General features: G+C 43.2%; 1 protein-coding gene across 3 annotated transcripts in view; it reads left to right on the top strand.

Annotated features, from left to right (window-relative positions):
- Positions 1 to 26322, top strand: part of NDFIP2 (Nedd4 family interacting protein 2) — a 345019-nt gene that overhangs the window by 132001 nt on the left and 186696 nt on the right. For all 3 annotated transcript variants that reach the window (XR_015872919.1, XM_088459031.1, XM_088459043.1), the window contains one exon: positions 11246 to 11351. Coding sequence is in view for 2 of the 3 variants with exons in the window: in XM_088459031.1 (XP_088315157.1) it covers positions 11246 to 11349 (104 nt within the window). In the remaining variant the exon portion in view is untranslated. The remainder of the gene's footprint in view (positions 1 to 11245; positions 11352 to 26322) is intronic.

The raw sequence follows: 26322 nt of genomic DNA, 5'->3' as shown, positions 1-26322 counted from the left end.
TATATATTTATATTATAACAAGCAATTGCTACACTGTTAAAAATGCAACTACAATAACATGTAAAACATAATTACCGGTCTGATTGGTACAGCATTACGGTCTCCTAGCAGTCTGTATATGGCAAGTCTCGTAATAACAAGTGCACAAACTACCATGAATAAAGAGGGACCCCCCCTCTTTCAAATGTGACTGTCTGCTATATTTTTTGCAGATGGTGGGGCTGTAATTTTATTTTTACAAGCACCACCCCCTTTTATTGCATAAATATTTAGCGGATTTGTTGTTTAGTGCTTAGCTGTCAGCAGTAATGTCACTAGGGTGATGTGGACAGCACCGGGTGATGCCAAACTAGCAGAGCTGCTCTACTATTTGCTGGCACCCCCTCGGATGATGTCACCGAACAGCGTCGCGCATGCCATCCACACTGTGATGCAGAAGGGCCTTATTCACTGTGATTTTCACATGCGCAGTAGAGAAATCTCCGGGAACATAGTGCGGGTGATATAGTGCCTACAGCACTGCCGTAGAGGAGGGGGCCCACACACAGGCTGCACATGGTCCCCCTCCTCTCTTAGAAATGCCCCTGGCTTTACTTTTTTGCTCCATAGTCAGTTCTGTAATAAATAGAATATGTGAATCTCTAAATTATCATTATGTTTCCAAACTCCCATGAGAATGTTGCAGGACACTATGTCTGTATACAGTTTATCTATACTTTATATACAGAATTTAGGAGTGTTGCAATAAACAGTTGTCCAATACAATTATATTATGGCACATTTCGACTAAAGCAGTGATTTTACTTTTCATGGTGCAAATTAAATGGGTCATTAAATCTAAACTACAGTTATGATAAAGAACTACTAATATTAATATTTACGTTTATGTTTAATATTTTTTTGTTTTACTTAAGCGATTTAAAATTTTAATCAGTCTGAAAACCTGTTTCCATGGTCATCATACTGTACAACCATATTTATCCAATTTCAAGTACCACATGTTTGTTTAAACTGGTGCCAATTGGAGCCTTATTAACGGCTCATATGCCCAGCTCGCCTATTGAGAGACACTTATGGGTCCCTGGGTATATAAAGACTGGCAATGGACAAGAAATTTCCCTTCGCTACATAGTTATATTTTCACATGTGCTAATAATAGCTCAGGTTCAGTGAAGGTACGGGAACTTGTACACATGTAATTGTGACTGTCATTAGTCAGTCTTTTTGGGGCAGCCTGTATTTTAGGTTTAGTAGTCATGGGTGTACTGTAAAAAATATTTACTATTCATCATGAATTTCTGCTTATTTAACATGTGTACTTAAAATGTCCATTACTAATTGTTTCTCTGAATAAATAATGAATGTTAAAACATAGTGGAGCTCAACTAAAATGTTACTAGACTTTAAACCCTTTATGTCTATGTAATGATGCAGAGAGTGCAAACTTAAAATATAGTGGGCTTGTGCCCCATCTCCTTACCAATATATAAACCTAACTGGCATATTATTAACAAGTACATTGGAGATGTGAGAAGTGTTATTTTGGTGGTGGCTTGTGCACTGCTGAATTTGTAATTGTATTGTTATTAAATTCCAAAATGTGGTTGGTTTTTTTTTTCTTATTTTTGGGGTTTTTTTGGAACTAAAGAATTTATGCAACAAATAACGAATTTTATGTTTTATATGTAACTTATGCATTATACAAACTGCCACGGGCCAAATACATTTGTTAGGCAATATCCGTTTTAAACCACTTTTTTAGAATGTTACTTTTCTCTTTGACATGTATTGCTTGCAGCATTCCTTCATTTAAACTTTATATTATTTCTGCTCATACATCGTTGTTTCCAAAAACAGCATTCATGGGAATGCAAGAGTGCTACAGACCCCTGAGGCTGTATGGTGTGTCTGCGAGTCAGGAAACTGTTCTTTGAAATGCATAGTACATTATGCCATGCTCAGTCAGGCATAGAAAAAGCCTTCATGCTTCCAGATCACAGCACATCCGTTGTATCAGCTTTACTTCAAAAATATATTGTTGAATATTTACTTAGCAATAATAGTCCTCAATCCTTTGCACTTAACAAGATTACTTTTTACAAAGTTATCTACCCCACATAATGATGGCTTGGGAAATATTGTATTAACCTTCTTAATCTGCTGTCTGACCAACACCTGTTTCTAATCTGGTGCACGGTCATAACATTGAAAGGAATGGATTCATTTTCTTCATGCAATCTGCATCTGAATTAAAGCAGCACCCACTCTTGTTATCATGGTAATCGCCATTTACTGAATTGACAATATTTTATTGTGTTTTTTTTGTATTTGTTACTATAATGTTTCACATCATGTTATTACTGAAGCTTATGACTAGCATATTTACCATTATGTATGTATAGTTACTGTATGTTAAAGATAACTCAAGATATTTTAGCTAATTTGAAACAGATTATTCTAGCTAAGAGTTTAATACAGTTGAAAAGGCAAATCTCTGGAGTTTTTGCATTCCATTGTCTTAATTTAGTATTTTTTTAATCACAAAAATGTGTGAATTTGCAAGTAAAGTGATTAAGTATTACTGGGTAAAACCTTGGAAAATGATTCTCAATAAAGAGAATTTCTTCGAGATCCATGGGGTCCACAGCTGATATGTTGGGGTATAAGTCCTGGTCACCAAACGGTTAAAACAAACCAGCTCTCTGCTCCCAGGATGCATCGGCTCTCCCCCTCATATACCCCGCCTCCGGCCCCAGGTAGCCAGTTATTTCCTGTTGGTGGTTTCACCACAAAGACAGTGGGACTGCAGGAGCAGTCCCGCAGACGAGTAAACAAACAAAATAAGGGGGATAGAGTTACCTCTCCATCCGGCGGGTGGTCTGAGCTGTCCTGGAAGCAGCCTCGCGTCTGACTGGAGACGCACTGGCAACCTGCTGTAGCTACCCCCTTCGGCGCCGCAACGCTGTTAGTGTCTTCAACAGGGGCTCTGCAAAAAGAGCCCTGGACTGCATACAGATCAAGGGGATGACAGGTAAGAGGGGGTTTTCGGTGGCCGCTGACGCTGAGACCTTGTGGCAGTCCAGCCTCTGGCGGAGAGAGACTGGCCGGAGGTCAGCTGCAGTCGGGAGGACATACAGCTTGTGTCCTACACTAGACCGCCGGGATATGACTAGCTCCTGACAAGACGGGGGTTGTTTGGCGGCGGCCATGTCAGTTTACCGGGCAGGTCCAAGCAGCATAGGGGAGGTTCGCTTTCCCCGGCGGCCCCTCCCCCAATCCACACGCTAGCCAGTCACTGCCTCAGTGTTGTGGGTTGTCCCACCCGGCCTCTCCTATATGAGCAATCCAGATACACCTTACAGGTGCTCTCAGATGCTGCTCGCTTGGAGGCTGGGCAGTCTCCCTGTATACCTCTCCTACTGCTGGACAGGTTTTTACAGAGCTCTATCCTACTATGCCTGGGGCTAAATTGTAGTGGCAAGAGCAAAGAAATTGCATATTGCTCGCAGAGTGTTTATGCATTGCATGTGATTGGTGTTTGTTGAGGACTTTTTTTTTTTTGTATAATTGTCAGTCCTTTAACCTTTCACTGCTGTATTTTTCCCCTCATCCCTCAGCTGCAGGTGTGTGGGTTGGGGGTAGATTTCAGCTTATGTGCTCTCGGAACCTTGGCATGAATATGTCAAAGGAATCTGAGGGTCAGGAGGTAAGAACCCCAATGCTGATATCCTGTGTAGCCTGCAGAGCAGGTTTATCCCCACAGGATTTTGTACAGAATGGACTATGTGGGAACTGTTTTAGGCAGTCACCACATAGTCAAGTTTACCCATTACGGGGCCTATGTTTCCATCCTGGATGGACCTTGGTGCTGGTAGAGGTATGGCGTCATCGGCGGGAGGGTTTTCAACCGCCACAGGCCGCCAAATCAAAACAGCCGAAGTCTAGACAGCGTTCGATCTCCCATACGGGTGAGTATCCCAGTACATCCTCTGAGGAGGAGCAAGATTCCTCTCAGGAGTCTAGCTCCGAAGAGGGTGAAGATCACTTCCCGGTGGCCGATGTCCCTTTTTTGATCAGGGCGGTCAAGTCGGTGTTAAATATTGAGGAAGGGGATCCTCCACATAGGAAAACACCTCTGTTTAAATGCCAGAAAGTGGTTAAGGCAGAGTTCACTAAGTCTGAACATTTATCAGAACTTATGGGGGAAGCATGGGTCTGTCCGGATAAGAAAAAACACCCCTCTAAAATGGTGGCATTCTTGTATCCTTTTCCATCAGAAGAATGTGCGAATTTGGAGGTTCCACCTTCTGTTGATGCGCATGTGGCACAGCTAATAAAGCGTACCATGCTTCTGATCCCGGCGGTCTCACTGAAGGAAGCTACGGATAGAAGGCTGGAGGGTTGCCTTAAATCAATTTTTTTCCCTTTCAGGAATAGCCACTCGTTCAGCTGTGGTGGCCGCTTGGGTTGCTAGGCCCATTGAGGAGTGGGTAAAAACTCTGGCAGAATCTTTGCCAGATGCATCCAAGGAACAGCTGGACATGATTTCCTTTATTAAGGAAGGGGCGTCCTATTTGGGAGAGGCAGCCTTGGATACTGGGATTCTTTCTTCCAAGGTCTCAGCGGAATCCATGGTGGCACGTAGGATTCTCTGGTTGAAGGATTGGAGAGTGGATGCAGGATCCAAAAAGACTACCTAAAGTCCCTCCCCTTCACAGGAGGAGTCCTTTTTGGTCCAGAATTGGACAAAATTGTGGCCTCCATGGCAGCCTCGAAAGCTGCAGGGCTGCCTTCAGCATCTTCGGCTAAAACCAGACGGGCGTCCTTTCGGGGGTTTCGACCACAGGGCAAGACTAAGGGTCAGCCCTCAGCTAGATTTACGCCTAAAAAGACAGGATCTAGGAAACCCTGGCAAGGTAAGCGTCCGGTGTCAAGAGTCCAGGAAAAACCAGTGGCCTGATGGGAGGGGCCTCCCTCTGGGTGATTCCAGGGTGGGGGGCCGACTTCTCCGGTTCTCGGAAGCCTGGCATTTCACAACAGAGGATGCCTGGGTTCGGGGAGTGGTCCCCCGCAGGTATGCAATGACGTTTTGGAGGAGTCCTCCTCAGAGATTTTTTGGTGCAAACCCAAAGGAGGGTTCAGTAAAGGCCGTGGCTCTTCAACAAGCTATCCAATCTCTACTGGCGTCGTAAGTTGTTATTCCGGTACCACAGAATCAATTACGGGAGGGGTTTTACTCCGACCTGTTCTTGATTCAGAAACAGAATTGGTCATACCGGCCCATTCTAAATTTGAAAGGCCTCAACAAATTTGTTCGAACCCCCGGGTTCCGGATGGAAACATTACGATCAATTGTGTTGGCTATGGAACAGGGGGACTATATGGTGTCCTTGGATATACAGGATGCCTACCTCCCCACATACAAATCACCCGGAACCATCAAAAATTTCTACGGTTTGCTGTAGGGGGAGAGCATTTTTATTTTCAGACTCTACCATTTGACCTGTCCACGGCACCCAGGGTGTTCACCAAGGTGATGGCAGTAATGATGGCATGCCTCAGACGCCAGGGTGTCAGAATTTTGCCGTACTTGGATGATCTCTTGTTGCTGGGTCAGTCTCCGCAGCAGTTACAGGATCATTTGGGACTGACGGTGTCCTGTCTGTACAGTCATGGCTGGATTATAAACTGGAAGAAATCCTCACACCTTCCAGTACAGCAGATGTGTCACTTAGGGGCAAGATTGGACTCCTTAGTGCAGAGGATATATCTGCCAGAGGAGAAAATTCTTGTTCTGCAATTGTGGATACGCAGATTGCTTCACAACAGACACATATCTGTTCAGTCAGCTATGCAGGTGCTGGGGTCAATGGTGTCCACATTCAGTATGGTGGAGTACACTCAGTTTCACTCCAGGCCACTGCAGCAGTTAATCCTGTCACGCTGGAACAAGGATTACCGCACGATCAAGTCCCAGATACTGCGTCTCTCTCCAGAAGTACGGTTATCCCTGTTGTGGTTACAGACAGGGCATCTCAGACAGGGCCTTCCCTTTTGGGTGTCAGATTGGACGTACTCAAGACCGATGCCAGTCTTTGGGGCTGGGGGGCGATGACCAGATCACACGTCTTTCAAGGAAGGTGGACAGAGGTGGAAAGCCAGCTACCCATAAATATCCTGGAACTAAGAGCAATACTCAGAGCTTTAGTTCAGGCTCAGGAAATCTTGAAAGGCAGACCTGTACAAATACAGTCCGTCAATCGCACCGCGGTAGTCTACCTAAATCATCAAGAAGGCACAAGGAATCAGGCTGCCTTGGCAGAAGTGTCAAGGATCCTGGGGTGGGATCGGCTGTGTTCATTCCGGGAGTCCTGAACTGGGAGGCGGATTTTCTCAGTCGGCAGGAGATGTGCAGGAGAATTTGCCCTGCATCCACAAGTTTTTCAGAGAATTGGTGGACAAATGGGGTCTACCAGAGATAGACCTCATGGCATCAAGGAGGAACAACAAGGTTCCCAGGTACGGGTCCTGGACAAGGGATCCAAGGGCGAGTTTGTAGACGCACTGACTGTAAGATGGCGGTACAGGCTAGCATATCTGTTTCCGCCGTTTGCTCTTCTCCCCAGAATCATCAGAAAGATCAAGCAAGAGGGCAGTACGGTGATATTAATAGCTCCAGCATGGCCGAGACGTCATTGATTCACCGACCTACAGTCTCTCTCTGTGGATACTCTATGGTCCCTTCCGTTGAGACCGGATCTGTTAGTACAGGGTCCTTGTTGGTACCCGGATCTTTATCCGGTTATCTTTGACGGCATGGCTCTTGAGGCCTCGGTCTTGAGGAAGAAAAAGTTTTCTCAGACTTTGATACAGACAATGATGAAGGCACGTAAACTGTCCTCGGCTCGTATTTACTATAGAATTTGGCATGCGTTCTTTCAGTTGTGTGAACCGAGGGAATATGACCCGGGGAGTCTAGAGTGCTTGATTTTCTTTAAAGCGGACTGGAAAAGGGGTTCCGCCTGGCCTCGTTGAGGGTACAAGTTTCAGCCCTTTCAATCTGGTTCCAACAGAAGATCGCCCTAATGCCAGATATAAGGACGTTTTTCCAGGGGGTGTTGAGGATTCAGCCTCCCTTTGTTCCCCCGGTAGTTCCGTGGGTTTTGACGCTTGTTCTCAGGCCCTTACAGGCTCCCCCGTTTGAGCCCTTAAATTCAACAGTTTAAGTGGCTAACAGCAAAGATAGTATTTCTTCTGGCTATAGCATCTGCACGCAGAGTATCGGATCTGGCAGCGCTTTCCGTCCGCGCTCCCTTTTTGGTATTTCATCAAGATAGAGCAGCACTGCGTACTACGCAGGATTACCTTACGAAAGTGGTATCTAAATTCCACATAAATGAAGAGATAGTCCCAGCTTTTCAGGATGCAAGTCTCTCGGTGGAGGAGGCTTCCCTAGATGTTGTCCGTGCATTGCGAATTTATGTAAAACGTACTAGCATATGGAGGAAGTCTGATTCCCTTTTTGTGCTTTATAGTTGTTATAAGCGTGGCTGGCCAGCCAATAAACAGACGCTGGCCAAGTGGATTCGCATGACAATCTCTCAAGCTTATACACAAACCGGCCTGCGGGTGCCGGACTCCGTAACAACAGCACATTCTACCCGATCGGTAGGGCCCTCGTGGGCAGACCGCCGGGGTACCTCTGCTGAACAATTGTGCAGGGCAGCCACATGGTCTTCCATCCATACTTTTGTCAAATTTTATTCTTTTGACAAATTTGCCTCTCAGGATGCTCGGGCGTAGGATTCTCCTCTCTTCTGAGACTCAGGAGCATCCCCGCCCATAGGGTTAGTGCTTTGGGATATCCCCAATGTATCAGCTGTGGACCCCATGGACCCCGAAGAAGAAAATAAGAGTTTATGGTATAACATACCTTTTGTTAACTCTCTTTCTTCGAGGTCCATGGGGTCCACAGGACACCCACCCTGACGCACCTGTAGTTCCGGGGGTTTCCGTGAATTCCTTTCTCTTGAGACTCTGGACTAGTGAGTATGGGTTTTCTTCTTTCTTATCCTTGTTTTGCCTTCGCCTGCTTGAGCTTTGTAACGAACTGGCTACCTGGGCCCGGAGGCAGGGTATATGAGGGGGAAACCCGGTGCATCCTGGTAGCAGAGAGCTCGTTTGTTTTAACTGTTTGGTGACCGGGATTAATACCCCAACGTATCAGCTGTGGACCCCATGGACCTCGAAGAAAAAGAGTTAACAAAGGTATGTTATACCATAACTCTTATTGTTTGTATTCTACAAACAAATCAGGTGCTGATATTATGTGTCCTTTAAATAATAAGAATTTACTGATTCACTGCAGTGCCGCCCAGTGAACATATCAACCCTTAAACAATGATTTTGTTTGTTAGGATTTAGCCAGCAGCAGCTTATGAAAAATGTAGTTATCAAATTCTTGTTTTGTTTGCAAAGCTGTGTGTGTATGTCTATGTATATGTGTGTGTGTGTGTATGTATGTGTATATATATATATATATATATTCAGCATGAAGTCGCGGCACTCAGGGTACTTGAAAAAGATTTAACGTGACATCTCAATAATGCAACGTTTCTGTGCCAACAACCGGCACTGCCCTCAGGTTGTTGGCACAGAAACGTTGCATTATTGAGATGTCACATTAAATCTTTTTCAAGTACCCTGAGTGCCGCGACTTCATGCTGAATATTTATCCATTCCTCGCGGGCACTGGGCCAAGCTATTGCTCTCCAGGGAGAGCCGGACGTATGGTGACTATATATATATATATATATATATATATATATATATATATATATATATATATTAATATATATATATATATATATTAATATATATATATATATATTAATATATATATATATATATTATGATAGTAAGGTAGAGAAATTTATATTGTTTCCTTTTAAATGGGATAAATGCTTCTTATAAAATATTGTCATTACAAAAACCTTAAAAATGTTTTGTTCAATTATGCATAGAGAAGAAGAGATGTACAAATATATATTAGATATAGCTTACTTCTGGCCCAGTGTACAAACTATGATAATCTTTGGGGGAATCTCACACTCCCTTCACTCCATTGGCCTTGGTGACCTTCCTTTCCTGGATCACTTCTTATTGGACCCTTTCTTTAGTGTTTCTACCTCTGGCTCGTCCTACCCTCCACTCCCACTATCTATTGGAGTGCCACAAGGCTCTGTTCTCTTGGAGGACTCATTTGCTTTTTCAGACTCCGGTACCACCTTTACGTAGACATAACTTAAATCTACCTCGTCTACTCTTCTGTCCTGTCTTGTGTAACCTACTGTCTTTCTGTAATCTCCAGATGATGTCCTAATGCTACCTAAAGCTTATCATGTCCAAAACATAGTATTTTCCCACCACCCAGTGTTACCAACTCCCCTCAAATATCCCCGGTCTTCAATAACATCACAGTTTTCTCAGTCTCCCTAGCCCCTTTGCCTCTGTGTCACACTTCTCGGACTATGCCGATGAGGGCGATGAGATCCATTCAGTTTCTGAACCAAAAAAAGATTGGAATAATAACCCCTTCCTTGTTGTAACACAGGAACCAGTATTATTACCCCGCCTGCGGCAGGGAATGAATGGCCTCCTGAAGGGCCACCTTTACCACACCTGATGGAGGAATTGTGCAAAAAAACTTCAGGAGAGGATGACTTCTGAAAGTCAGAGCATTTCCCTGAAAGACCACTTCTCGGACTATGCCTTATTCCTTACGTCCCCCTTTCCTGTGCCTTCACCCAGAGAAATAGCTAGAATGTTATTTTCTTACTCAAGGTGCAACCATAACGTCTAGTCACTTTTTATCAACTTCCTCCTTGATCTTACCTACTGCTATCTGGCATTTCCTTAACCCATATATCTCCCCTTAAATCCATCTTAAATGCCACAGCAAGACCAATCTTTCTTACTGCTCCACTTCTGCTGCACAGCTTTGCAAGTCCCTACATGGCTAATTGAATCTTCCTCTACTGGTCTCCAGTACAGGGAATCGTGGTGATACCTTTGTAGGAACGGCTGTGGTTTGTTTGCCTTTGGAGAGGATTTGAGATGGGGTAAAATTAAGATCCCTTGGGGTTAGATTTGGGCTTGTTCCGAATATTCCTTTGGAGAGGTCAAAAGCAGTTTTTGTGGCCCTTAAACTTTTGTGTGCTGTCTATACTATATAATTGAAAAATAATTATTACTATACATTTGAAAAATAGTTTTGCTTGGACTGCCCAGTCTTACCATAGATTCTAATTGTAACTCACATTTCATGTTCGACTGTTTTATCTGCACTAATAGGTTTAGAAATACAGTATTTAATTCATTTTTAATCTATAACCTTTATTTATTAAACTAGCGAACTGCTCCGGCTTTGCATGGGAGAAATTTTGAATTTATGGTGATAGCCTTTTTTAGCTAGATTGCCTTATAAATGACATTAGTAATTTTCCTCCTGGCGTCAACACGTAAAGATTTAGTTTTGATGTGATATGCAAAAGGGCCGTGTAAAGTTGTCCATGAGAAACACAGTCTACACTTAGGTCAACTCCAGCCACTAAATTTTGTATCAGTAAACAGGGCTTACATTCATTTTTCTGGAGAGACCGGATATGTATCAATCTCTACATGCTATAAAGTAAAGTCCATCGTTGTGATATATCTGTAACAGTTTAGGCAACATAAGCCAAGAAAGCTCTTGGACATCCGTTTTTTCATTGACTTGCTTCACTAAAATGGTCACTGCTCGGCTCCATATTGTCATACATTAATGTTTCATACACGTAAACTTTCCTTGACAAATATTTTATAGAATAGTGAAAACTGCATCAAAATCTGTTTAGTGGTCCTCGTGATTAGCCCGAACAACCAGAGAGATGCCTATCAGGGACTTTGTTTTATGCTGTGTATAGAAATAACTTTTTACAATGCTTTAGTCTAATAGTCCTTTGCTACATCATATACAGTATGTATTGCCAAAGTGATGTAAACCTGTGTGTATAAATATTTTCCTTTTACAGTAATCACTAATAAATAATATTGTACAGTATAATATTACTAGTCTGTTATTAACTCCTCATTTATCACTTCTCTTCCCCAAACATAAGATGGCATGATTTTAGATTTGAGAGATGTATGTGAAATCTTCATTTATGCATAATTTGGTTTAGTTACTTCTCCTGTATTGTTTTAGGGTTGCTGCTGTTCTTTAGAGGGTTTGTAAATTACCTGAAAGTGCGAAACATGTCTGAAAGTATGGCAGCTGCTCACAGAACAAGATTTTTCTTCTTGTACTAGAGGTAAGCACCTATGTTTTCATTTGTCTTGGAATTGTGTTATTGTGCACTTCATTTAGTAAATGTTTCTGCAAAGTGTAAATGTTGCAACCTCTGTTTTTTAGAACCACTTGCTCAGCTGCAGTCTTAACAAATGCACATGAAAAGCTAATCCCACTGTGTTTAAATATGGTCTATGTACTGTAGGGACTAAATGGATACATACAAGTGGGTGGTTGTGTTCTGAAAGAAATAATAATAATACAGGTGTGGAACTCCTACCTTTCTACTAATTGCATTCTATTCCAGCATTGTAGAATATATATACTCTAGTACATATTAAGTAGTTATGAACCAAATATTATTTGAAGGTCTTTAATTTAATAAACTGTAGATGAAGGCTTACAACTGTCTCTTTACATGCACTTTTTAGTTAACTCAACCATTAGTTCAATATCAGAAATAGAGCCCACAATTGGTATAACTTGCAAATAGTTGTTTTAAGCATGGCTGTAACTACCATAGGTACAAGGGGTGCAGCTGCTATTGGGCCCAAACCTTTGCTATGGGACCTTCAAATATCTAGTTACGCTGATACATAGGGACCTTTACAAATTTTTGCTATGGGGCCTTCAAATACCTACAGATGGGCCCAGCTAGTTTGTTGCTCATAGCGCGCCATTCTAGACCTCTGTGTCGCACCATGGAACGTTACGTGATGGCTGTACTGTGGCGTGCCGTGGTATTTTACAATGAAAGATAAGCCATGGCATGTAATACACTGCTTAACTTCTGGGTGGCGAGTACTCCACTGATGAAATTTGTACTACTGAATACCACTCTGTTAAAGTGGATGGCCCTGTAATGTGTACAATACAATGTATACTGTATAGCGGAAATACCAAGTGGTGGGATGTCGCGAGAAATGTTTTGAATCTAGGGTCCCAAGAGTGCTGTGTGACTCGGTAGCGCCAAGCGTCTTTTTGTGCATCTTTTTTACCTTCAAATGCATCATATTTGCACAAGCAGCTTCTGCTGATTAAAATTATATGCAGCATGCCTATGTTCTGTGAGTGAGTGCGGGTGTATCTGCATGCGAATCACTACGTTAGTGTTACAGTCACTGATACTATAACATGGTGTTTTGCGTGCAGATACACCCGTACTGGCTCACCGAACATTGGCATGCTGCATATCATTTTAATCAGCAGAAGCTGCTTGTGCTGTCAATTCAATTCACTGTATGATTCAGATGCATGTGAAGGTAAAAAGTTGCATAAAAAGATGCGCTACCAAGTCACGCCATGGCGCGAATAGATGGCCTGTTTAACGTGCAAGGAGGCTGGATATATGAGGACCCATCTGTATATGTATTTGTATAAATAACAGAATTCACACAACACCAAGTGATTTATTTTGAATTGACGGCCTGGCTCTTGAATCTTCCATCTTAAGAGCAAAAGGTTTTTTCCAGTTCTGTAATTCCAACGATGCTTAGGGCAGGAAAGCCAGCTTCTGCCCACATGTTTTACAGGGTTTGGCATTCTTTTGGTCAATGGTGTTCTTTCAAAGTGGCCAGGCGAAACCTGCCTGGAGAAAAGCCAGTACCCTGGAAATCCTACACACCTTAGGATCATGCTTTCTGTGGGAACACATTGACCAAAGGAATGCCAAACCCTGTAAAACATGTGGGCAGAAGCCGGCTTTCCTGCCCTAAGCATCGTTTGAATTACAGAACTGGAAAAACCTTTTGCTCTTAAGATGGAAGATTCAAGAGCCAGGCCGTCAAAGCTAGACGAGGTAAGTCCGGATGCTGGCAGGGACCCTGTGTTAGCAGATCCTGCCATAGAGGAAGAGCATACGGACTGTCTATGGATAGATTCTGTATATCTGTGAACCAATGACGTCTGGGCCCAGCCAGTATTACTGTTCCGCCTTCCTGCTTGAATTTCCTGAGGGAGGAGGGAAATCTGAGGAAAGAGATACGCCAGCTTGAAATCCCACCTCACTGCCAGCACGTCCATGAAGGCGGCTGAGGGAGCTCTTGTCCTGGATCCGTACCTGGGGACCATGTGGTTGTGAGGTGATGCCATGAGATCTATTTCTGGTAGACCCCATTTGTGTTTACCAGGAGCTGAAACACTCCTGGATGGAGAGACCACTCTCCAGCGTGTATGTCCTGGTGACTTAGGAAGTCTGCTTCCCAAATGAGTACTCCAGGTATGAATATTTCCGAGATGGCCGGAAGATGACATTCTGCCCAAATCAGAACTTTTGTCACCTCTTTCATGGTTGTATAACTTCTTGCGTCTCCCTGATGGTTGAGATAGGCCACTGTAGTCGCGTTGTCGGACTGGATCTGGACTGTCCAGCCCTGGAGCAGGTCCCATGCCATGATAAGTGCTTTGTATACTACTCTCCGTTCCAGAATGTTTATTGGCAGATTACTTTCTTGATTTGTCCATCTTCCCTGAAAGGTGTGATGACCTGTCACTGCCACCCATCCGTGAAGACTAGCATCCGTGGTGAGACGCACCCAATTTGGAATCCAGAATGGGCACGCTTTGTCCAGATGGTCCTCTTTCAGCCACCACAGGAGGGAATGACGAACCTCTGAAGTGAGAAGGATCCCCTGGGACCTTATTAGATGAGACTCTTCATTCCACTTGGAGGGAATCAATTTTTGCAGAGGCCTGGAATGGAACTGAGCATACCCCACCATGTCGAAGGTGGATACCATTGATCCCAGGACCTGCATCGCTGATAGAACTGATACCCTTCGCTTGCATACACTCAATGATAGGGCCACAATCTTGTCCTCTGGTAGAAAGACCCTTTGTGCCTGAGAGTACAGAAATGCTCCCATATGTACCATCTGCTGTGTTGAAGAAAGAGAGGATTTTTTCCAATTGATGATCTAGCCGTGCTTCTATAGGCAGGCTTTGGTCAACTGAAGATGGTGGTGTAAAACAACTGGAGTTTGCGCCAATATCAGAAGGTCATCCAGATATTGTAGTATTCTGACTCCCTGACACCTGAGATAGGCCGTCATGACTGCCATTATCTTGGTAAATACCCAAGGGGCTGTTGATAGGCCAAAGGACAGTGCCTGGAATTGGTAGTGTTGCTGTAGGACAGCAAACCGTAGAAATTGTTGGTGGGATAGCGTAATGGGAATATGCAGATACACATCCTGAATGTCCAAGGAAACCATAAAATCCCCACGTTCCATTGAAAAAATAATTGACCGGAGAGTTTCCATATGGAACTTGGGTACACGGATAAATTTGTTAAGGGTTTTTAGATTTAGAATAGGGCGATGAGACCCATTCAGTTTCTGAACCAAAAATAGATTGGAATAATAACCCCTTCCTTGTTGTAACACAGGAACCAGTATTATTACCCCCACCTCCAGCAGGGAATGAATGGCCTCCTGAAGGGCCACCTTTACCACACCTGATGGAGGAATTGTGCAAAAAAACTTCAGGAGAGGATGACTTTTGAAAGTCAGAGCATTTCCCTGAAAGACCACTTCTCGGAGCCAGGCATCTGTTGTTTGATGCCAGCAATCCGCAAACTGAAGAAGTCGGCCTCCCACCCTGGGATCCCCCAGGAGGAGGCTCGTCCCATCAGGCCGAGGCTTTGTCATCCAGCTTAGAAGCTGGACATCTGGCCGGCCCAGACCTCTTAGTTTGTCGCCTGGATGTCCTGCGAAAACTAGACTGCCTGGAGGAAGACCGTTGCTTTGCTCATTCCTGAGGACGAAAAGAAAATGGCCTAGACTTCAATGTAGCCATAGATGGCAGACCTGCAAAATTTGAAGCTGCCAGAGTAGCTATTATGTTATCTAACTCTGCTCCAAAAAGTATCTTTCCATAAAAAGATGACGTTTCCAGAGCCTTCTTTAATCCTGTATCGACTTTCCAGGATCTTAAACAAAGAACCCTGCGCGCCGCTACTGATGCTGCTGATTCTTTAGAAGCTAAAATTCCAGCATCTATTGCGAGAACGCTTGCTGTATGCTGGAATCTCCAAATAATTTGTTCAATGATACCTAGCAATGCCCTACTTGTGATTATTGTTCTTACAGCGTGAACCATATTTGCTCAATGTATATGAAATTGACGTCAGTGCTCCTAGACGTGTGGTAATCATAAAGAACATGTGGCTACTTATTTTATATTTGAGGATTTTGCTTCTGTCTTTATAATGTGGAACACTCTCTGCTACCTATTATGTAATAGATCAGGACAACATATCCATAATAACCTGAAGCGAGGAAGACACCCAAGATGGCTCTTGTACAGGGACTGATATATTGGACTGGTGAGGTGGCTCTTTATAACAGACCATCCTTAAACAAGTCCTGAGAGGTCAAGCCCGCTAAACCAGGCTTTACATAAAATCAGCACAGGGACCCCCTCCTGATTACCTTTACTTATTGACATATCAATTCAAAGGTAACAATGCAATGTAACAACCTTCACAAATAACAATTAAATGTGAAGAAAACCCCCACACTCCTACAACAGAGGGATGAGGAGAAAAACAGTGATAGCTATAACTAACAGTCAGAAATAAAAGGCAGTTTAAACACAGCAGCTAGCAAACAGTCATATACAATGCATATGCAATTTAGCTGCAATGGGCTCTAACAGGGGTATTCAATTTGGAGCGAAAATTTCGGAATCGGCGATAAATTATCACCGATGACGTCATTCTCGCCGATTTCAATTATCCCCGTATTCAATTTGAAAGACTTTTCGCAGGTTCGAAAAGTCTTTGAAAAAAAAAAACGGGGATAACTTTTCACCACTGAATAGGTGGCGAAAAAAAGTTCAGAATTGGGGTTTAGGGGTGCAGGCTTAAAAAAAAATAGCCTGCAACCCTGGGAATGTCATTTGAAAATAAACTCTGTCAAAAAAAAGTAAAAAAAAGGAAAATAGGGAGACCCCAAAAAAGAATTTAAAAATTGGGGTGAAAAAAAATAAAAATGGCAAAAAGTGTTTAAAAATAGGGAAATAGGTTCAGGGCTATTCTGCAAGTATGCAGCAGGTGTTTTCTAGAATAGGCTATTAGCGGCAGGTGCATTTTTGCAGAATTTAAAAAAAATTACTTTAGGGACATAAAAATATGCTAGTACCCATTTTCAAGTACCCCAAATTTGATGGGACCACTTAAAAAAATGAAAAAAATAACCTAAGTGCTCTTCTTCAATGTCGGGGAAAAAAACACCTGCCGCGGCTCTTTAAAACCCCGACTTTCATTTGCAGGATAAAACGGGGGTACCCATAGTGATCCCCCATGTTTTGACAGCTTTAGGGGGGGTCCTACAATTTATTCCAGGTAAATCCCATTTTTTTTTGCCGATTCTATTTCGCCGGCTCCTGTCTTCGTAGCTTTTTAATTGACAACGGGGATAAAGCGGGCGCGCGCCCGATACTTGATCCCAGGAAAATCAGCGATGTGGAGCGAAAAGTCCAGCACAGACTTTTCACTCCAAATTGAATACCCCTGTAAATAGACTACTCAAAACACAATGCTTGGTAGGATATAGAGCACTATATACCTGACCCATGGGAAAGGTATACAGGGAGACTGACCCAAAACCTCCTGAGACCAACAGCTACAGCATTGAACCGATAGTGGACTGTGAGCGTCTTATAAACACGAGACAGGTAGGAGGAGCAACCCAGATACGCGAAAACCTTTTGAAGGGACCGCGTCGGGGGTGGAGCTGCCGGGGGAGCGCCTATCTTCCCTAAGCTGCGTCAACCAACCGGGTACGCTGGCCTCATGGCAGCAGAAGCGTCTGCTGCCGATCCCCGGCGTCAGACGTTAAGGCCCCTCTGGTCTAGTGAGGACGCGGACGCTTCGGGTCCTGACTGCAGTGGCTTCCGGTGCGTTGCCTATGCTGGAAGCAAGCACTGCCGCGCGTGATTCCCCGTTACCGAGGAATTGCCTTGCCGACATCTCTGTGCGTCCGGTTGCAGATCGGGTCCCAGCATCGCTGCTAGCATGGTCAGACGAGACCCGCCGAAATTACCAGCTCTATTACTGATGTGGCCCGGTGGAGGTAGGAGTGGCAATATATGCGTCTTTATTCAGACGCTCAGTACTACCAACAGAAAAACATAGAAAATAAATAAAACATAAAAATAAAAGCTTAGGAGTGCCTGAGCAGTCCCCTGTTACAAAGGTGCATCTGAATCCTGCCGCACCAAACGAACTGAAGGCCTGTGGCTAGGGGTGGGTTATAAATGGAGAAGAACCCGAGGCATCCTGGGAGCTGAAAGCTTTAACTGTTTGGTACCTGGATCTCTCCAACCACATTATCCCCATGGTATCCCTATGGACCCTAAAGAAGAAATATTGTTCCCTCGCCGCATCCAGAAGCATGGAGTCGTCCACCAGATCTTCAGATTTGCCTGCACTGCACACGGGAGTGCGCAATAGTCCGTACACACTGGACGATTTGCCTCACAATTACAAATTATCCAATATATAATCTAGTGCAGTGGTTCTCAAACTCTGTCCCACACAGGTCACGTTTTCCAGGTTACCCAGCAGGTGCACAGCTGTAGTCATTACTCACTGACGCATTTTAAATGATCCACAGGTGGAGCTAATTATTTCATTTGTGATTCTTTGAGGAGACCTGGAAAACCTGCACTGTTTGGGGGCCTGAGGACCGAGTTTGAGAACCTGTGGTCTAGTGTGTACCCAGCTTAAATTCCACTGCCAGAGTTGTTTTTAAATCTATACATCTTCAGAAAATCACTTTATAGGGGTGTGGTATGATATGTCAACGTTCAGAATGTCAGCATGTTTTGAATGTGTACATGGACATTAAGTAACATGTTGTCACTCTGATTGGATACTATTATAGCATGCAAAGTCACTGCCATGTAGTGACTGCACCATACTGCTCTGTGTACTGTACTTGCCTTCTCCACAATCATTAGAGATTTTAGTAGACTTCAAACTGTACATGTCTGATTTTGCACTGAATATACCAGAAGGTGAACAAGGACAACATATTAAGTGGTTCATATTTTATTGATGTTATATACATTTGTTAAACTGCTAACATGATAAACACATAGTTGATGGTCTTGTAAAAGTTTAACAGGGTTTTACAATATTTTTTTCTGTACAATACCAATCTCATCCAGTCCAGAGTGTGGACCATTTCTCCCCTGAGAATGTGTGGTGTGATTGTTATCCCTTTCCCTTTATAAATAGAAGGAACACTAACTAATAAAGCTGCATTCGTAGTTTCTTACCACTTTTGGCCAGACTCAATTAGGCTCGATTCTCACCATGTGAGGAAAAATACTTGTAGCCTCAGACTTTTATGCTCTGAGCTATTCAACTACAAGCTCTTTTTCATGTGCGGTAAATCCGCAGCTATAGATATGCTCCGCTAGTGCGGCAAATCACGTCACTTATAGAGCGAGATGCACGCCCATGGGTGGATACGTGCACCGCGCCCCCGCCTTCATAGGAACGCATGGTGCGATCACCGTGCGTGCCATAGCGAACCGTATGCAGGTGTGGGGAAACGCATGAAGCGATGCTTGTGCACGTTCGTGGCGCGATTAGCCACAATGTAACTGGGTGCATCTGTAATGCGCGTTAACGCACAGATTCTGGGATAAGTGCCCTGAGCTATTGGTTAACGCATTTGAGGTGAACGCGATATGGGAAAAAGCCCAACTTACCGCAGATTTCTGTTCCAGCCTCAGGAGGGGTGAGTAGACATTCGCATTGTGAAACCTGTGGTCTGCCAGGGGCTTAGTTGAATAGTCCTGGGCGGTGCTTTGAGGCTAATTGAATCCGGCCCTTTGTCTGTTAGCAGCCAGCCTGTGTGTGCTCCCATTTGTTAAGTGCTGCAGAATATTCTGGTACTGTGGAAATTAAGTTTCATAAATAAATACTTCTTAATGTGAATATGTAGATCCAGCAAATGTAAGGGAACCCTGGGGGTAGATTTTACTGAAGCTTCTAAAAATGAAAAGTGGTGTTACACATAATGACCAATCAGATTCTAGCTATCCTTTCTCTATTGCATCCTAGAAAATGATATATATATTGGTTGCTATGGCCAACACCTCCACTTTTCAATGTTAGAAGCTTTAGTAATCTACCCCTTGATGAGTCTTACAGTATTTTATGTATTAATACTTCTACTTTACAGAGTTGCTTATTAAGTTACTGTGAATCTAAAACATACATATTTTTCTATATGAAGTAGAGTGGTAAAATGCGCTGTGGTAGAGTGGTAAAATCAGCAGTACTTATGCATTTTTAAGACCAGTTATAACATAATCCAGGAGAAAGGTTGTCCATGTACGTAAATATTACCGCTTGCGCTTAACCTTTGGGAGTCATTTCTGTGTAAATGGATGCTTTTCTTCCCTTCTGTAGCAGATGGGCTCCTAGATTGAACTGCCTGTCATCTAAATTCCACATTATTGAGATTCGTTTAAAACATAAATGTTCCTGAAAATGAATAATATACAAAATTATAGGAATAAAAGTGGCTCACATACTTTCCTTGTTCAGTTTTACCCTGTTTTTTTCTATGAATTTATGGTAACTTACAAATCTGTGTTCTAGTACTTTGTCCCCTTCAGCCACAAATGACACATCTCACAATTTTTAGTCTGTAGCACAAATGTTTAAATAAGAATGTAATGCATGCCTGTTGTTTCTCTGTTAGCCCATCTGCCTCTCGTGAGTTATGTATCAGTCTCATCACAAATTGCGGCGGATAGTAATCTACCAGAGCAATCCAGTATTGCTCCAGTCTGATTAAGTACTTTGTCTTCCTTTAGTCACAAGCTACAAATTACACATCCCACAAGTATTAGTTTGTACATCAAAGACTGCTGATATGAATTTATCTATCCTTCACACGTCAAGTTGTATGCGCACTGGCGGAGGGAACCATTCGTAACCCAGACCTCATTCCCATAAGAAGATGGCTTAAGTTCCCACAGTCAAACTCCAAAAACTTTTCGGAGTTTGATGGATGATGGTCTTTATACTAGTGTATGGGGACTGTGGACAGCATCGGGGCTGCAAGGTAAGATATCGCTGATAAGGGGCGCAAGTAGAACTTTCTGGGCCCCAAAGCAAAATTTTAAGGAGACCCCCCTGCCTACCCAACCCTCCCCCCTCCAAACTCAGGTCCCCACTACAGTGAGTATGGCTAGTGCCACACAAGAGGCGTGGTTTGTGTTACCTATCATTTTAATGCATTGGCATGCCTAGTCTATCATTGTCAAATTGAAGTCAATTTACATAACAGAATGGACCCTGCTTCATGTGGTACATGTGGCTCAGCCCAGTTCTGTCAATGCCCGGCTGTACGAGCTGCCGTTACTGACCATGACAGATCCCAGAGATTATTGTTGGATGTCCTGGCCTGTTACAGTGCATCCGGATAGTATTCGCAGCACTTCACTTTTTCCACATTTTGTTATGTTACAGCCTTATTCCAAACTTTAATAAATTAATTTTTGTCCTCAATATTCTACACACAATACCCCATAATGACAACGTGTAAAAAGTTTTTTTGAGATTTTTGCAAATTTCATAAAAAACAAAACAAAAAAAAAAAACCTAAGAAATCACATGCACATAAGTAATCACAGCATTTACCATGAAGCTCAAAATTTAGCTCAGGTGCATCCTGTTTCCACTGATCACCCTTGAGATGTTCCTACAGCTTAATTGGAGTCTTCCTGTGGTAAATTCAGTTGTTTGGACATGATTTTGAAAGGCATACACCTGTCTATATAAGGTCCCACACTTGACAGTGCATGTCACAGAGCACAAAGCAAGCATGAAGTTCAAGGAATTGTCTGTAGACCTCCGAGACAGGATTGTCTCGAGGCACAAATCTGGGGAAGAGTACAGAAAAATATCTGCTGCTTAGAAGGTCCCAATGAGCACAGTGGCCTCCATCATCCGTAAATGGAAGAAGTTCGGAACCACCAGGACTCTTCCTAGAGTTGGCCGGCCGTCTAAACTAAGCGACTGTGGGAGAAGGGCCCTAGTCAGGGAGGTGACCAAGAACCCGATGGTCACTCTGTCAGAACTACAGCATTCCTCCTATGGAGAGAGGAGAACCTTCCAGAAGGACAACCATCTCTGCAGCAATCCACCAATCGGGCCTGTATGGTAGAGTGGCCAGACGGAAGCCACTCCTTAGTAAAAAGCACATGGCAGCCCGCCTGGAGTTTGCCAAAATGCACCTGAAGGACCCTCAGACCATGAGAAACAAAATTCTCTGGTCTGATGAGACAAAGATTGAACTCTTTAGCGTGAATGCCAGGCGTTATGTTTGGAGGAAACCCAAGCACCTCCAGAGCGCTCTTGACCTCAGACTGGGGCGACTGTTCATCTTTCAGCAGGACAATGACCCCAAGCACACAGCCAAGATACCAAAGGGGTGGCTTCAGGACAACTGAATGTCCTCGAGTGTCCCAGCCAGAGCCCAGACTTGAATCCGATTGAACATCTATGGAGAGATCTTAAAATGGCTGTGCACCGATGCTTCCCATCCAACCTGATGGAGCTTCAGAGGTGCTGCAAAGAGGAATGGGCAAAGCTGCCCAAAGATAGGTGTGCAAAGCTTGTGGCATCATATTCAAAAAGATTTGATCCTGTAATTGCTGCCAAAGGTTCATCAACAAAGTATTGAGCAAAGACTGTTAATACTTAATGTACATGTGATTTCTTAGTTTTTTTTTTTTTTTTTAAATTAAATTTGCAATAATCTCAAAAAAAAACGTAACACGTTATCATTATGGGGTATTGTGTGTCGAATTTTGAGGACAAAAATGAATTTATTCTATTGTGGAATAAGGCTGTAACATAACAATGTGGACAAAGTGAAGCGCGATAAATACTTTCCAGATGCACTGTATATGATATAACAGGCCAGGATAACCAACAATAATCTCTGGAAGCTGTCACGTTAGGGCTCTTTTTCCACTGCCATTTGTCTGAGCAGAGCACAGGCTCCCAATAATACAGACCTCATCTCCTCCGCTGTCCTCAGGACCTCAGCACTGTACTGTACTGCTGCTGCCAGCCTTCCTCTATTGCAGCACAGCCTCCCCTGCTCGCCTGTACCTTGAGGTCTCCCCTGTCCGGTTGTCCGCTCTGACACCTGCGGAATTATGGAGCCCACACATTGTGGAGACGCGCAGTGGAGCTAACACTGGCAGCATCGGATCCCGTCTCTGCATCCAGGTGCAATGAGGAGGTGGCACTAGTAGCTCTTCAGCGGCGCGTCGTGGGGTGGAAGTGAGTGACAACAACCCCCCCACTTTCCTGACTCGGAGTTTTAATATACGGGGAAAAAAAGTCTGCACGAGGCAGTGAGTTGCTTGCTGGGCCGGCAGGCCCCCTAAGACGCCGGACTCACAGCAAGCAGTTCCTTTGCACCCTCCATAGTTACGCCACTTTCGCTGATATCTCCAGCGTTACCTATGTGATTATTGGATCCAAAAGTCATATTTTACATAATTAAGGGAAAAGTAAGTAAAGACACATCTATATGTGATGATGTGTTCCTTAAACTGTTCGCTATGTTATCTCATGAATCCATAAACCCCTACAAAACATTTCTGTTAATGGAGTACAAAGGGTAAAATGTAAATGTTATCAGGACTAGAACATTTGATATTAGGAAGTCTTTTTATCCCATTTCCTTTTTCATCTATATGGGGTTGCCATTACTTCTGGGTTATGCGTAATGAGGTGTGGAGGCGGGAACTAACTAATTGAAACTGACTCCATATAACCCCTCCCATGCCACCATAACCTCAGTCTTTTTTTTTAGTGCCTGGGAGTAAGGCACTAGCTAGGTCCTAGCTGTTCGTTAGATTTAATTTCTTTATCTTGATATTTGGTTTGAGTGTTTAGTTCCTGGCAACAGGTGACAAGCACTAGCAGAGTGGGAAGTTGATAAAATAGAGGTTTGTGTGAACTCTGTATCCCACTATAAAGGCTGCCCCTGGGAGAGTCACCAAACTACATAGTCCCTGGGGTCTCTTTCCATACCAGACACACATCTGAGGAGGCCGCTGGCAAAAGAGAAGGTAAGCTTTATACATTTATGCGTAAAAGACCTTGTTGCTTGTATGTCATTTTTCCCAGCACACCGCTTTAAGCAGAGTGGCCGGGTATGTTATTACTCGCATGGCTGTAGGGCCGGCGTGTCTCACACCTCCCCAGGCTTCCACAGCACCCGCCGCTTTCATTGACCCCGGCGTTTCCTTCTGGACCGCTGGCGGGGATTACAGATGCCGCAACATGCTGCTGGCTTTGTGGGAGAGAGGCTTGAACGCCCCCAGGACACGGCGCCACTGCACGTGCAAGCACACCATTGGTGACATCATCATTATGGGCCATGGAAACACTCTAGTCTCTGGATGGAAATGCCAGAGGCTAGGATGATGTCAGACGTCCTGACTGAAAGGCCTGACTGAAACCCCGGTCACACCTCCCCCAGATATTTGCGTTTCATCAGCTCACACTGCTTTAGAACCACGCAGAAACAGCTGTTGAGAGCGGCTGGAGTCTGCTTGGAGAGATTCACTGCAGTGTGGCGGTGTATTAACAGATGAGCAGTTAACTGGGATTACTACTTTTGGGTATTAACCTGGTGATCTATGTTGGGCTAATAATGTTGTGATGTATATATAAAAGCACCTTTACTGCACTGTTTCTCAGGAATATGTGCCGTAACATACAGGGGGTATACTAAAGATTTGTTTGCCTTTGGTTTTTTGCAAGCAATATGGACTTTAAGGAGTCCGGGTTTTATTTGCATTTAACAGATAGGGGAATTAGAGTGTTAATTAGCCCCTTTGTTGTTTTTTCTATTCAAGCAGTGCTACACTTTTTTCAGAGGAATTTAGGTAGCTATCTGTATTGGTTAGACTTTCTCTCTCAGAATTGACAAGCCAGACAAGGGTTAAAAAAACAGGGCTGTCATTTTTTATACTTTGGACAAAATGTGAGAAAAAAATTGCCAAAAGGTTGCTCTATGCTTGTTGTTCACAGGGGGTTTCATTACCGGGCCGTTCAGCTGAACAGCCGGTGATGCCTGATTGGGCCAGGTGTATGGGTGAGGCCATAGGTGAATTACGTCACTCTCATGCAAATTATATGAAACCCTGTGCCCAAGCCTCTACATTGATCTCTCAGTAGAGCCCAGGATATGGGACGATGTCTTGCTCAGATGGCAATGTCCCTAAATAAAATGGTAACGTCAGCAGGGGCCATAGCCACTAAGAGATATTCATGCCATTTTTCAGTGGATCTTTCTGGAGAAGAGGCTTCAGCTACCTCTTCCAAGGAAGAAGGGGAATTGGATTATGATTGGGAGGACACCTCAAACTGGGAGGGTGACTCCCATTCTGATTGAGGAGTTTCTATGTTGATAGATGCGGTCAGGGGGACTTTGTATCTACAGGCAACAGCCATTCCAGTAACTAGTTCAGTTTCTTTCTTTAAATGTAAGAAGAAACATGTATCTGTTTTCAAAGAATTTTCACATTTTAAGGAAATATTAAAATAAACCTGGTTAAAACCTGATTCCAAATTTTATATTCAGAAATAATGTAAGTATCTTCCTCTTTTTTTGGAAGAGGATACCAAGCTTAGGGAAATTCCACCCACAATGGATGCTCCTATTGCTAGGTTGGTCAGGAATACTGTTATTTCCACAACACAGTCTGTAGCCCCTTGTTAGGGGGGTATTACTGCTTATTTTATTCTGTTTCTCTGTTTGCACTCCTTTCCCTTGTTTGTTCTTCGTTTATCTTTTGCTGCCTGGGTATTAATCTCATATTTCTGAAGCATATACACTATTTTTATAATTTACTAGAAGGTTATAATATACCTTTAAATCATCAGGATAATTTAATTTCAATAAGATTTGCACATCAGATGTACTAAAGTAAAATTGTATTTATATAAACAAATTGATGCTCATAAAGTTCACATACAGTATATAATAAAACAGTATTAGTCAAATACAATGTAAGAAAGTGAGAGACAGTTGTGAAAAGAGAACAAAGAGAATTCAAGATGGTTGCTAGAAAGCATGGTGGGAGGTGTGTGTGTATGTTGTGCTATGATGATGTATGTTCTAGGGAATTAGTTATTTCCACACCACCGAAAATACTATATTAATGACTGTCGGGACACAGTCATCTAAAATAACACTTAAGGGTGTGCGTGTGTGTATACAGATATGCAGAGAAATGTAAGGGGGATGGGAGGGCATGGATTCCTTTGTTTAAGCCACATGGTGGCGGCCATATTAACAAACTACAGACTCCATTCCAATTCATCTCTCATGATAACAAACGTATTTGAATCAAGCACATGGTTCATGACCAAAGGTATAACTACCAACATGGATTCCTTTGTTTGTCACATGGTGGTGCCATATTAACAAACTACCGATGCCATTCCAAATTCATCTCTCAGGTTAACAAACCTATTTAAGCTATACAATCGTATCCATTCCTAGTATCACATACTCACAACCCTTATTGAATCAAGCACATGGTTCAAGGCCTAAGGTATAGCTATCAAATAGTGTATAGTACTTAGTAGCCTATTACAATATAATTATTCCATCTTAATATCTCCTAAATAACACCATATTACAGCTAAACCATTAGAATGCAACGCATACCAAAACTATGCATCCCAGGCTATACTATTTTTCCAAGCACATGGTTCAATGTGGGGGGAGGGTGAAGGAGCACATAGAATCAGCCATCTTTGACTATATAACACACATCTAACTATCAACAATATATATGCATACTATAGCCAGCCATCTATATATAAAACTAACCAAAATATTATAACCTTGTGATATATGAATAGACAAAAGCTCCACTATGAATCACTTGCCTGTATGTTGCCCCTAGCACACAAAACACCACAGATCTAC

The sequence above is a fragment of the Taudactylus pleione genome, unplaced genomic scaffold (genome assembly GCF_031769625.1).
Source record: "Taudactylus pleione unplaced genomic scaffold, aTauple2 ptg000041l, whole genome shotgun sequence".
In the NCBI taxonomy this organism is placed as follows: Eukaryota; Metazoa; Chordata; class Amphibia; order Anura; family Myobatrachidae; genus Taudactylus; species Taudactylus pleione.
The sequence above is the reverse complement of the archived record's forward strand: the minus strand, read 5'-3'. Positions and strand labels throughout refer to the sequence as shown.